The sequence below is a fragment of the Gekko japonicus genome, unplaced genomic scaffold (genome assembly GCF_001447785.1).
Source record: "Gekko japonicus isolate JY-2015 unplaced genomic scaffold, Gekko_japonicus_V1.1 scaffold501, whole genome shotgun sequence".
Lineage (NCBI taxonomy): Eukaryota > Metazoa > Chordata > Lepidosauria > Squamata > Gekkonidae > Gekko > Gekko japonicus.
The window spans coordinates 402,105-415,783 of NW_015175985.1; the positions used below are offsets into that span (position 1 = coordinate 402,105).

General features: G+C 43.2%; 1 protein-coding gene across 1 annotated transcript in view; it reads right to left on the reverse strand.

Annotated features, from left to right (window-relative positions):
• Positions 1-13,679, reverse strand: part of TBCD (tubulin folding cofactor D) — a 380,958-nt gene that overhangs the window by 275,077 nt on the left and 92,202 nt on the right. The window contains exons 11-13 of the mRNA XM_015426300.1: positions 12,554-12,705; positions 4,711-4,771; positions 512-586 (exon numbers count right to left, since the gene is read on the reverse strand). Coding sequence (XP_015281786.1) covers positions 512-586; positions 4,711-4,771; positions 12,554-12,705 — 288 coding nt within the window. The remainder of the gene's footprint in view (positions 1-511; positions 587-4,710; positions 4,772-12,553; positions 12,706-13,679) is intronic.

The window sequence follows — 13,679 nt, forward strand, 5'->3', positions numbered from 1 at the left end:
AAACTGAGAAGAAACAGGTGATCCACCAGCTGTAATATACAGATCAGTTCAGATCTGTAAAATTTTATTAATAGCATGTGTTGTTTGTAAAAAGTACTGGAACTATATAAAATACACTGTACCCAAGGAAGCCACCACCATTATTAGTGTCTTGCCCTTTGTCACTCTCATACCTTTCCCAGAATCATCCTCTCTACTATTGCTGCTATGTCTGTACTACAATGAAACATCGATTTCAAACCAGAAGTTTGAGGAAATGCAGAGAAACCTGATGCAACACCATTTCTCTTCTGCCCACCCAATAACTTACACAACACAAAGATGACTGTATGGATAGACTGAATTCATGAAGAATCAGCAAAAACAAGGACAAGTACGTGTTAACCAGCTGTACAGAAAAAGCAAGACTATGGTGGTCCAAGAATCAGATTTTGACCAACAATATGTGCTATATTGTTCCCAATAGCCACTGCAATCAACTTAACGTGTGATACAAACTAAAACAAATTACCTGAAGCACTCTAAAACAGATCCGACCACGTCATCAGCTAGCTCTTTTGGTAGCCTTCCAGTCAGCCTACCAATCCTGGAAAATGCAGAAAAAGTTCACAATTTAGATTCAACAATGCACAACAGTGTGACAACCTTAATATCTAGTGCAAAATCTATTAAGTACATTCTGGAGTTCTCTTGAAAACAGAATGTGCTGGCTACTGTATTCTTTCAATTCTAGCTCAGGAAACATGAGCACTTGCAATATATTTTAGAAAGAAAAAAGTAAAATTTAACAGGGGAATCAGTGCTAAATTAGGAGTGTTAATTACAGAGGAGTGAAAGAATTAAAACATTAGAAGTATTTCAGCACCAAATGCTAAATTCTGGAATAGTTCTTATCAATTCACTACTACCTTGTGCTATCACAGTAGGATTAAAGAATACGGGATCATTCCACTGGGACCATGTTCAGCTGTGTAAGTAACTCTTCTGCCAAATGAAGCTACTGGAAAGTAGATGATGTTCGTATCAAACACCATAGTTTGAGACACACAGGGGGGGAAAGTGTAAATACTGCTTGGAGACAAAAGCACTAATGTTCCACTATTCCAAACATAAAGGGAAAATGTTAATCTGTAACTGCAAGGTAATGTAGGCTAAACACTACTGGCTACTTGACTGTTTTCTGTGAGCCCCTCCTAGGTGAGCCCCTAACAGTGTGAGCAACAGTCAGTCCTCCCCACTTCTCCAGGGAAGAAAACAGATAAGCAAGCCATCTTTATTTCATCTTCCCCAGAAAGGTTACACTGTTGCTGTTTACCAGGTATGCTATTTGCACCTACAAAAAGTTCAGCACAGGATCTACTTATCAAAGAGTGACCCAGTTTGCCAAGCTATATGCAGAGCTTCTCACAAGTAGTTCTGCTGGCTGGGAGGAATCCTACTCAAAACAGGATATAGGTAGCAAGTAGAGGTGTGAGGGGGAAAAAAATGGATCTTTTTGCATTCAGGTCCATTGGACCTGGAAAATATCAGGATTTCCTGATATTTCCATATCCCAATATCGGTATGATATTGTGATTTGCGTAAATAATCAGGAAACCTGAAATCATTGGGCATTTTAAAAATGCCTTCCCTTCTCTTGCGGAGTAGCACCACCACTGCAGCACACCTCCATCAGTGAAGGAAAGATAAATGCCTTCTTTCCTACACTTACGGAGGCATGCTGCTGAGGCGAAGCAACTCTAGGATTAAACTCTAGGATGTTGAGGCGACACAACTCCACTTGTGGAGGGATGTCACCCAGGTGGCGCAACTCCAGGAGTGAAGGGAAGGCATTTAAAAAATACAAAATACCACACATAGCTCAGAAGAAATTCAGATCTAGATTGCTGAAATTCAGATCTAGATTGCTGAAAGTCAGATCTAGACTGCTGAAAGTCACGGAAATTGCTAAAGGAAATGAAAGATCAATTTAATTCAACAGAAACAGAGATTCTAGGGAGTATGCTGCAGTTAGACAGGAGATGGAAATTTTATGGTAGTCTTATGGAGCAGTGCGACAATGTTTCTTGGCACTAATGCGTGTGGAAAAGAAAGAAGGGCAAAGTTTAAAAAATCAATATATAAAATAATACGGATGGGCATGAACTGACTCACAAGCCAAAATTCAGCATGAACTTGGGCCCATTCAGAGTCCCCAAACAAATGTTTGGGGAAGGCGCTTCCCCTGAATATTTATTGGATTTTCATCTGGTTCAGCTGTTTGGGCCATTTAAACCTAACAGCTGAGCAGCATGGGTCCATAGCTGACCTATTTATTTATATAATGGCTGTGAGCAATTTCAGCCTAAGAGATGATGGGCACACCCACCCCGCTATTAGGCTGCAAGCCATTTCACTGGTTAGTTTCACTTCCCCCTGCTTCAAAGAGGGGGCAAGCGAAACAGAACGGTGAAATGGCTACCAGCCTTTTCAGCCTAACAGCTGACGTGCGCGCACACACACACCCCTGTTAGGTTGAAATGTCTGCCAAGTTGGGGAAAGCAAAACCAACAGGTTTAATGGCTGGCAGCCATTTAAGCCTAACAGCTGATGGGCACACCCACCCAGCTGTGAGCCATTTCATCAATCAGTTTCGTCCGTCCCCCCCCTTCGAAGCAGGGGGAAGCAAAACCTATTGGTGCCAACAAATTTTTTTATAATTTTTTAAATTATTTTTCATAAAAGTATAATATGTACAAATCCATATATCATATACAATTCGAGTCTATAGTCCTATCTATTTCTCTATCCATTTATACACTCTCGACCATTTTTTCATAAATACATTTTCATCTTTGTCTTTCAGTAATGAGTTAAGTTTGTCCATTTCTGCTAAATTCATAATTTTATCAATTATTTCCCTATCTCCGGGAATTTCCTCTGATTTCAATTTTTTTGCAAACAGAATCCTAGCCGACGTAGTTATTAAAATTATCAGACATTTATCCACATATCTTAATTCTTCTGGTAATATATTAAGAAGATAACATTCTGGATCTAGTTTTAGTTCTATATTGGTAATATATTTTATAATTTTCTGTATTTCTCGCCAATGCCTTTGGGTTTTAGTACAACACCACCACATGTGGAAAAATGTACCAACCTTAATTTTACACTTCCAACATTTATTATCATTTTTATTATTATAACATTTCGCTATTTTTTCCGGTGTCCAGTGCCACCTGTAAAACATTTTAAAGATATTTTCTTTATATGTAATTGCTTTCATCATTTTTGATGTTTTCCATAATTTATTCCATTTTTCCATTTCTATATTGTGACCTATATCTTTTATCCATAAAGTCATTGCTGGCTTAATTGTTTCTTCTAACATATAATCACAACTATAATTTATACAGTTTTTGAATAAGTTTATCGTTGGAAGACAGCCAAATCTTAACAAGTTCGTTTTTGTTGCTTTCAAAACCTTGAGATTTATCTTTGGTGTATCTTGACTTTAGTTGTAAGTATTGCCACCATGACAGCTGAATATTATGTTGCAACAGTTTTTCTTCATTTTTCAACTCATTCTTCTCGTCTAAAAGTATTTCATATCCTTCTCTATCGTTTCTATTGAGTAATGAGGGTTTCGTAAATGCCTCTAGAGGTGAAACCCATTTTGGAATTCTTATATAATATCTTTCTTTTATAGAGTTCCATATTTTAACGATCCTCTTATTATATGTTGGTGGAAGTTAGAATGAATTTTGTCCTTTCCGTACCAGATGTATGCATGCCACCCCATGCTTAGATCATGTCCTTCTAATTTTAATGTTCTCACGTTTTGTAAGTTAATCCAATCTTTGATCCAGCATAGAGCAGCCGCTTGATAGTAAAATTTCCAGTTTGGAATTCCAAGACCTCCATTATCTTTATTATCTTGTAGTAACTTCCATTTTATCCTAGCTTTTTTTGAATTCCAAACAAACTTTCTTGTAATCTTATCCATTTCTATAATTAATTTGTTTTTCTTTAAAATAGGGATATTTTGTGCTAAAAATAAGAATCTTGGTAATATATTCATCTTTATAGTAGCCACTCTTCCCATTAGTGAGAGTTGTAAATGGTTCCATTTCTCTAGATCTTTCTTAATTTCTATAAAGAGTTTATTATAGTTATCTTCTACGAAATTACTATTTCTATTAGTTATTGTAATACCAAGATATCTAATCTCCATCAATTTAAACCTAACAGTGTGCTTGGTCTGCCCAGCAGCTGTTAGGTTTAAATGGCTGCCAGCAATTAAACCTGTTGGTTTCACTTCCCCCCCACTTGGAAGCGTGGGAAGTGAAACGGATGAGTTAAATAGCTGCCACAAAAACAGATGAGCTAAATGGCTTTCTGGGTGACCCCCCCCCCTTTCTCCTGGCTACAGTTCACTGTCTTTTAAACACACAAACTGATAATGAAGCAAGAAAATGGTAACCCTCAGTGGAATATGCTACCCAATCTGAATTTCTCCTGGTCAGGCCAGTCTGGAAATAACTAGCCAGATTTTTGGCAAAGGAGAGAGAAGTATTGTAGATGAGAAAGCAGGTATGTGAGATAGCTGTGGTACTGAATTCCATATACTGATTCAAAATAACCAGTCAATACTTTGGCTACAGGTCTGCATTTGGACATATTTACAAATTAAATTGTGTAAACTTTATTTAATCTGAAGACACCTACCCTTTGGCTGCAGACCATCTGACAACGGTGTCTTTGTCTTTCAATCCAATCAGCAATTGTTCTGTAGAACATATATTTAAAATACAAATCAGAATACAACTTAAAAACTACGAAGAATCTGGACTTGTTAACTTTGGACTTATCTTTGTCAAACACCCTTTATAGTTAACGGTTTCTTCCTCAGGGGAAAGGCAGCTGTTCTCTGCAAGCACTTTATAGCTGTAGCTACAGCAAGAGTTATTTTCAAACTGCTGAATATGCAGTAATGGCAAAATTAACAACCTATTTGAGAAACAGGTCTATTACAAAATTTGAGGAGAGATTGTGTATTATTTGTATTATGCTAGCAGGAGACAAAGTGAGAAAATATTATATACAAATGTATAGTAATGAAATAGTATCTCAAATACAAATAGGTTCTCAGTATATATATTTTCTTTTGTACCTCAATAGATTACTTATCTATTAAAGGTTCTAATGAATATGTAGAAGTGGTAAAAATATGTTATACTGAATATGTAGTAATGATGAAACTAATGTTATAATCAAAATAGATTAGTTATGAAGTTCGAAACGTAAATGTTGAATACAACTGTACCCCAAGAGAAATACCTTAAATACCTTAAAATTATAATTAAGGGGATGTAAAGGAAAATATTTTCTGTCTTATATACTTTGTACTACATGATTGTCTTTGACAAATGCAATTATATCGTATAACCCCTTTTTTCTTTCCCTTTTATTTTCTGTATCCCCAATGTTTTCTTAAATTAAAAAACAATAATAAAAGAGACAGTAAAAAAGAGAGTTAACTTCATCCCCATCCAATAAAGTTGGACTGCAATAATGTCTTGTTCACTGGGGGGGGGGGGGGCTAAGGAGGGTAATTCCAGAGGGTTAACCGTGTTAGTGTATTGTAGCAAAACAAAACAGAAGTTCATGGCTGGGAGCCTGTCTTCTTATTTTTTTAATGAGGAAACACAGACTAGCTTGGTTTTATGTGCAGAATGCAAGGGCACAGCTTTTTAAAAACATGAAGACCAAGTTCAGAACATCAGGACATTCCTCACAGTGCAGGGAGGGATTTGTAATGCAGCTCAAATTACAGGCAACAACTAACAGGTAGAATCACATTCAAAAGAACAAAAGACATATCATACATGCTTGCTAGGGCAAGAATCAGCATGGTAATCATGCTGGGGAAAGACAGGTTGCTTACCTGTAACTGGTGATCTTCGAGTGGTCATCTGTGCATTCACACCCTTGGGATACTCTGCGCCTGCGCTGACCTTCTCGGTACCGATAGCTAGCAAAAGGGATTTTCGCGCCTCTCCCAGGTCACGCGCCGGCTCCACTGCGCATGCCCAAGGAGGGGCACGCAGCTCCCGCCAGTTCCTTCTGACCGCCGCCCAACAGCCTTCAAAGAAACAAGATGAAGGGCCGAGAGCAGAGGGGAAGGAGGGCGGGTGGTGTGAATGCACAGATGACCACTCGAAGATCACCAGTTACAGGTAAGCAACCTGTCTATCTTCTTCGTGGTCTCTGTGCATCACACCCTTGGGAGAATAGCAAGCAATAACTCTTACCTGGAGGAGGGGCCGAGGCCCTACACCTGCGCCGTCTGCAAAATAGACCGACCCAACGCCACACGACGAGTAGACCGGACATCAAGGGCATAATGCTTCACGAAGGTGAGCGGAGTAGCCCAAGTCGCAGCGTTGCAGATGTCCTCCAATGGCATCCCTCTCAGGAAAGCTGTGGAAGCCGCCACCGCCCTTGTAGAGTGGGCGCGAAGTTGACCTGGAAGAGGTCTCTTAGCCAAAGCGTAACATAGCTTGATTACTTCCACAATCCACCTGGACAGCGTCTGGGAAGAGATCTTCTTCCCTAGGGAGGGCATACTGTGAGCAACAAACAAGGCTGGAGACTGACGAAAAGACTTGGTCCTGCCCAAATAGAACAGCAACGCCCTCTTAACATCCAGAGAGTGCAATTTCCGTTCCTCTTCATTGGCAGGAGACGGGAAAAATGACGGCAAAACTATATCTGAACGTAGATGAAACTCCGAAACGACTTTCGGTAAGAAGGAGATGTCCAAAGACAACGACACCCCATGAGGGGAAAAAATCAAGTATGGTGGATCACACCTTAAAGCAGACAACTCACTGACTCGACGAGCAGAAGTAATGGCCACCAGAAACGCAGTCTTGAGCGATAACAACTTTAGAGAGCAAGTGGCCAGTGGTTCGAAGGGTTTTCCCATCAAAAACCGCAAAACTAAAGCCAAATCCCAGGCCGGAGTCGGAGAACGACGGGGAGGGTACAGGCGAATAAGACCTTTACAAAACTGTTTCGTCTGAGGATGCGAGAAAACTGAAAACCCATCAATAGATGGATGAAAAGCTGACACCGCAGCTAAATACACCTTAACTGAAGAAAAACTGAGTCCCAAGTCCATTCTGGACAAAATAAACGCAAAAATAGACCTCAAATCCACTGGCGGAGGAGGTAAATTGGAAGAACTCAAGTACTGTAGGAATAAATCCCACTTCTTTGCGTAAGACGTCCTAGTAGACAGTTTACGACAATTCAACAGGACCTCATTGATACGGTCATCCATCACTGAAAGCGTATTTCCCATAGAGTCAACTTGAGACTCAGAGGATCGTAGTGAAGGACCTGGCCTTCCTGAGCTTGGAGGAGATCCAACTCCTGCGGGAAGTGTACGAAGGATCCCTTGGCTAACCGCAGCAGTGTCGGAAACCACACCTGCCGAGGCCACCAGGGGGCTACCAGGAGACAATGGGGCTTGTCCTGTTGTATTTTCACAAGCACCCTGTGGAGCAGCGGAATCGGAGGAAATAGGTATAGAAAGTCGTGAGCCCACGACATCAACAGACCGTCCCCCATTGACAGAGGGTCCAACCCCGCTCTGGAGCAAAACCTGGGACACTTCTTGTTCAATCGAGTTGCAAAAACATCGATGTGGGGATGTCCCAGATGTTGAAAAAGAGGAAGGAGATACTTTGAGTTCAACTCCCATTCGTGGTCCGATGCTCCCCCTCTGCTCAGGAAATCCGCTTGTTGGTTCAAAGTTCCTGGCAGATGGGCAGCTTGGAGAGTGATGTTCCAATGAAGGCACTCTTCCCATATGTCCATAGCTAGCCTGCAAAGGGACCTGGACACGGTCCCGCCCTGGCGATTGATATAAGCCATCGCAGTTGTGTTGTCCGTAAAAATCAACACAGCTTTTCCTACAACCTGTCTGAGTAAGGATCTGAGGGCAAATTTTACGGCCAGCAGTTCCAGATAGTTGATATGATGACTCTTCCAAAGGGGTTGCCATGGAGCACCCACACAAGTGTCGTCTGTATGAGCACCCCAACCCCACAGGGAGGCATCTGTGGTGATGGACATTACGGGAACGATCGGTTGGAACGGTGCACCCGCCAACAGATTGGTGTCCACGAGCCACCACTGCAGGGAGACGAGGACCTGCGGAGGCACTACCAGTTGAAGGCTCGGAGGATGGATGGAAGGGCGAAATTTCTTTAGAAACCACAGCTGCAACGGGCGCATGCGAAGGCGTGCATATTCGATCACGGAAGTGGTGGCTGCCATGAGACCCAAGATCCGCTGAATGTGGACCGCTGATGTCACGTTGGACTGGAACAAACGTTGAATTTCCAGACGAATGGTATCTGCCCGTTGGCGAGGAAGGTACGCCCGAGTGGCTAGGGAGTCTATGACAGCTCCTATGAACTGCACGCGAGTTGCAGGTTGCAGCATGGATTTCTGTAAATTCACCAGAATTCCAAGGGAGGATAGGACCGACAATGTGATGGTGATGTGCTGAAGGAGACATTCTCTTGAATCTGCCACCATCAACCAGTCGTCTATATACGGAAAGATCTGAATGCCCTGAAGGCGAAGATGAGCGACGACAACCACCATTACCTTCGTAAAAACCCTGGGGGCGGTAGAGAGCCCGAATGGAAGGGCTTTGAATTGGTAATGGTCCTCCCCGACTGCGAATCTGAGGAACTTTCTGTGACGAGGATGGATGGAGACGTGAAAATAAGCGTCTTTGAGATCTAAAGTGACCATCCAAGTCCCTGGAGACAGGAGTGGTAAAATGCTTTGCAACGTGGTCATGCGAAACTTTCTGTAAATGATGAACCGATTGAGAAAACGAAGGTCCATGATTGGACGAAGTCCTCCGTCCTTCTTGGGGACCGTGAAATATTTGGAATAAATCCCGCGGCAACAATCCGCCATCGGGACTTTCTCTATAGCGTTTTTTTGTGTCAGCGATTGTACCTCCTGTAGCAGGGCAGGAGACGCCGGGGTTCTGATAAAACGGGAGATTTTGGGAGTCAGAGAAAACTCTATGAGATAGCCATCTCTTATTATAGAGTGCACCCATTTGTCCGTAGAAATGGCGAGCCATGCGTGCAGGAAGGGTGCAAGGCGAGTCTGAGCAGTAAGGTTGAAGTCAAAGTCCCTGTTTGGGATTCTTAGGGAATTTCGACTTATAGGCACCGGACGATTGTCCCTTATTTTTCGGGGGAAAAGACCGTGACTGAGAGGGAGGTCTTTGCCATTGATCCGTAGGTGATTTGTTGTACGGTTGCCTGGTCGACCAAGGTTGCCTAGGCCACTGCTTGGATTTCGAGTATTTGGTCGTGGGGGAGATCCCCAAACTCTTGGACGTCTTGATACTCTTATCCATTTCCTGCAGAACCGTGTCAGTGGTGGAGCTAAACAATCCAGAACCTTCAAAGGGAAGGTCTTCCACCGAGGATCTGGTGTCATATGGCAATGATGAAGAGCGGAGCCAGGCATGTCTGCGTAACGCTACAGAGGTTGCTAGAGTCTTACTAGCGGATTCCAGGGAATGCTTGGCAGCACTAATTTGGTGTCTAGCCAAGACCATCCCTTCATTCTGAATCCTTTTAATCTGAGGTTGGCACTCTTTGGGCACGTGCGGGAGGAAATCATTCAAACGCTTCCATAAATTGAATTGATAACGGCCCATGCAGGCGGCATAGTTCGCCGTTTTAATGCCCATTGCACCGACAGTGTAGAATTTTCTACCAACCGAATCCAACTTTTTTCCTTCTTTGTCTGATGGAGTAGAGTGGCTCGCTTTTCCTTTCGTGGACGAGGAAACGACCAAAGAATTGGGCTTAGGATGTGTGTATAAAAACTCAGCCCCTGATTCCTGGACCTTGTACATGTGATCCAGACGCTTATTAGAGACATTAATGGAGGCTGGACGAGTCCAAAAGTCCTTGGTAGTTTGCAAGAGAACTTTTGTCATTGGTAGAGCCACGGAGGGCGAAGTGTTAGAGTGCATAATGTCAAAAACGTTATCATCCACAAAACTGGCAACGAGAGTAGGAGTCATAGATAGATCTAATGCCATGCGTTGAATAAAATCTCCATAAGACTTAACATCCTCTGATGGAGAAATAGGTAAATCCGCTTCCACATCTTGCGAGGTGGGCTGTGCATCTACATCCTCGATATGTTCAGAAAAGCCATCTGAATCGGAGGATACATTGGATGGTTCTGGAGATGATTCGAGTAATTCAGGTTGAGACGGTGCCGGTGTGTTAATCGGGGGCACAACCGGGTCTGGTGGATGCGTCGGTATCGACTGCTTCGATACCGATGGTCGATCTTGAAAGCGCGAAATGCGGGATGACACCGACTGACGATCCCATTCAGGTGGGGGTGGTATCGGGAGTGCCCAAGGGTATGGGTATCGATTCCCGTACAAATAATGCCATTGCCTCTCATCCCAAGTCAGGGGAGGAGAAGTTGGTCGGTGCCGATCCTCGACTCCACGTTCTGGGGAGGCATGAGAGGATTGACGGCTCGACATATCAGATTGCGACTGATTTGTCTGTTGAGTAAGGTCGATGTCGAGATCCGAACCGATCGGGTGAGGTTCTTGCGTGGGATCTCGACCCTGACTAGCCGAAACCTTATGGACTTTGGGTTTGTCCGTTTTAGGTTTCTTCGACTGCTGTGAGTCTTTGCCCTGCTTCCGGATCTTGGAAGGTACGGGGTGGTCCTTTATCGGCGTCGATCGTTTCGGTGCCGAAGCATCGATTGCGACCGTCGACGTCGATGATCCCGGAACGGGAGGACAAGTGTCCGCAGCCAAGGTGGACATCGAGGCGTGCCCGGACGTGTCCAACGGTGAAGAGGACTGTGGAGATAGTGCCTTCTCCATCAGGGCCAAGTGTAGACGAGCTGCCCTGTTTTTTCTCGTCTGGTTCGAAAACTTTCGGCAATGTCTGCACTTAGAGACACAGTGCGACTCCCCTAAACAAACGAGGCAAAGCGAGTGCCCGTCGGTGGGGGATATTTTAAGGCCGCAAGTCCTACACCGTTTGAAACAACCCCACCGCGGGGCCATAGGCCAGCGGGAGGGGAACGTAAATAAAGAACAAACACCGAAAGAAAAATGCTAACTACAAAAATAAAGAAAAAGAAACTAACTAAACGTAAGTTTAGCAAAAAAAGTTTGGTACTTAGCAGACCGAGGCAGAAGGCGTCCTACCAGCGCGGCGGTCAGAAGAGAACTGGCGGGATCTGCGTGCCCCTCCTTGGTCATGCGCAGTGGAGCCGGCGCGTGACCTGGGAGAGGCGCGAAAATCCCTTTTGCTAGCTATCGGTACCGAGAAGGTCAGCGCAGGCGCAGAGTATCCCAAGGGTGTGATGCACAGAGACCACGAAGAAGATGCATTATCTTACAATAGCTGGACACCTTGCCTCCCCTACTCCACCCACCACTATTCAAACCACAGTATCCAAAAGGCCCAGTTGCTTATCCCTATACAAACCACGTGGGTTAAATTTTCAGACACCAAGGGTTTATTTGTACTTGATGCTTAGCCTTAAGCAGTAGATTGAGTCACCTCAGTTCCAACAGGCACTTCCAATTTGCATTTAATTAAGAATGTGTGAATTAGCTTCCTGTTTCACTTAACTCCAAGCAGACATGGATGTCTGCATTCCACTGCTGAAACTTCCCTGGATCAGAGAGATTAAGCTAGGACTGCCCCCCCCACCCCATATCTGTGGATATCAGGCATAAATTACTGATAAGAAGAACCATTTTAACCTATTAAAACTGGGTAAAGGCAGCTTAACATTCTATAAAAACAACAAACCAAGCAAAGAGCTGGAAGGAGATTTAGTGCTCACATGAAAACAAGACAATTAAATCTTGCAAACAATTAGTAAAGAGTAGCCCCTTGACAACTTCCATGGAATGACTACAGAAAACCTGTTCTGAGGACTACAGCTTTAAAATTCAAGTATGGCTACTTTGCAATATAAACTTTAAAATATGTCTCATGGCAACCTGGGAAATGTACTATGCAGCATTTCTGGACACTCTTGCTGACAATCCCTGGCATTCTCACAAAAGGAGTTTCCCTGAACAACTGGAGGACAGTTTGAAGGGAGTGACTGAGACCAGTTCAACCATCTTGCATCTGTAGTACTACATGAACTATTGGAAAAATTACTGGCATCTGTTACATGCAGCAAGTTGTCTGAGAGAAAAAGGCACACAAGACTAGGTTACAATTGATTGCACCAGCAGCTATTCATACAACTTAAACAAGTTTTCAATTCTCACAAGTCTTCTGCGACTCAAGTTCAACTGTTCTTTTATCAATACAAATAGGCTCATTTCCTAAAGCTATTTGCATTCTTGCTTCTAAGAAGTTGTAATAAGGAAGAAGTGGAATCTTATAAATATATGAGGAAACTAGGCCATGGCAGCACACTTTACATTATTTTCTGTTTGAAGCCAACACACCTACAACATGTTCAACCTCTCCTGGGATATCATATTCTTCTTCCACATCCTCCTGCTCAGTGACAGCAGTTGCATTTATAGTTTTCTGTGCAACAGCACCCCCAGCAGAAAACTGCAAGTTTGCAGCTAAAGAGCGGAAGCCCCGCTGATACCTAAAAAGAGAAATATACATTTTTATTATATCCCTCTATAATGTACACACTTCAAACGTTCTGGAAGAGTACTTTCAAACTAAGCATTTATACTTATTTTAAAACATTTTCTTCACAGAGAAACACCTCATACAGAAAGATGCTTTGTGAATGGCGGTCAGAGCAAGCTTCAAGGAAGTTGTCTACTGTTCAGTGAGATCAACTACGCATCTGTTTATTTCCAAAAAAACCCCATACTTTTATGCATGCAAGCACAGATAGTTTGCTGGCATAAATTTCAAAAGGTTTTGTTCTGTAAATCTGGAACTATAAGCCACTTTGTTTACCTGTGTGTGAAGAAATTATAAATAATCGAATAAAGGCACTCTGCAAGTACTACATAACCAATACTTCAAACGTGGTTTCCTCTTACAACCCCAAGTGATAAGTACCCCACTCAACCTACAGTCATCCTGCTTGTGGGCTTCTTAAAGAGAAGAAGAAGAAGAGATTGGATTTATATCCCGCCCTTCACTACCCAAAGGTGTCTCAGAGCGGCTTACAAACTCCTTTCCCTTCCCCTCCCCACAACAGACACTCTGTGAGGTAGGTGGGGCTGAGAGAGCTCTTTAAAAACTGCTCTTTTTCAAGAACAGCTCTTATCAGAACTACGGCTTGCCCAAGGCCATCCAGCCAAGTGCAAGTGGAGGAGTGGGGAATCAAACCCGGTTCTCCCAGATTAGAGTCCATGCACTTAACCACTACACCAAACTGGCTGGTTGGCTGCTGTGTGAACAAAATGGTCGACTTGATGGGCCTTTGGTCTGATCCAACATAGCTCTTCTTATGTTCTTATTTTGTTTATTATAATCTGTATATCGGGGTGGTTCCAGGTTGTGAGGATCCTTGGCAAGATACAGCCATATGGGCTCTTCAGGATGGCTACAGGAACCAGTCCATTGGGGGGGGGGGGGTTGGATCCCATCTAAGCTTCC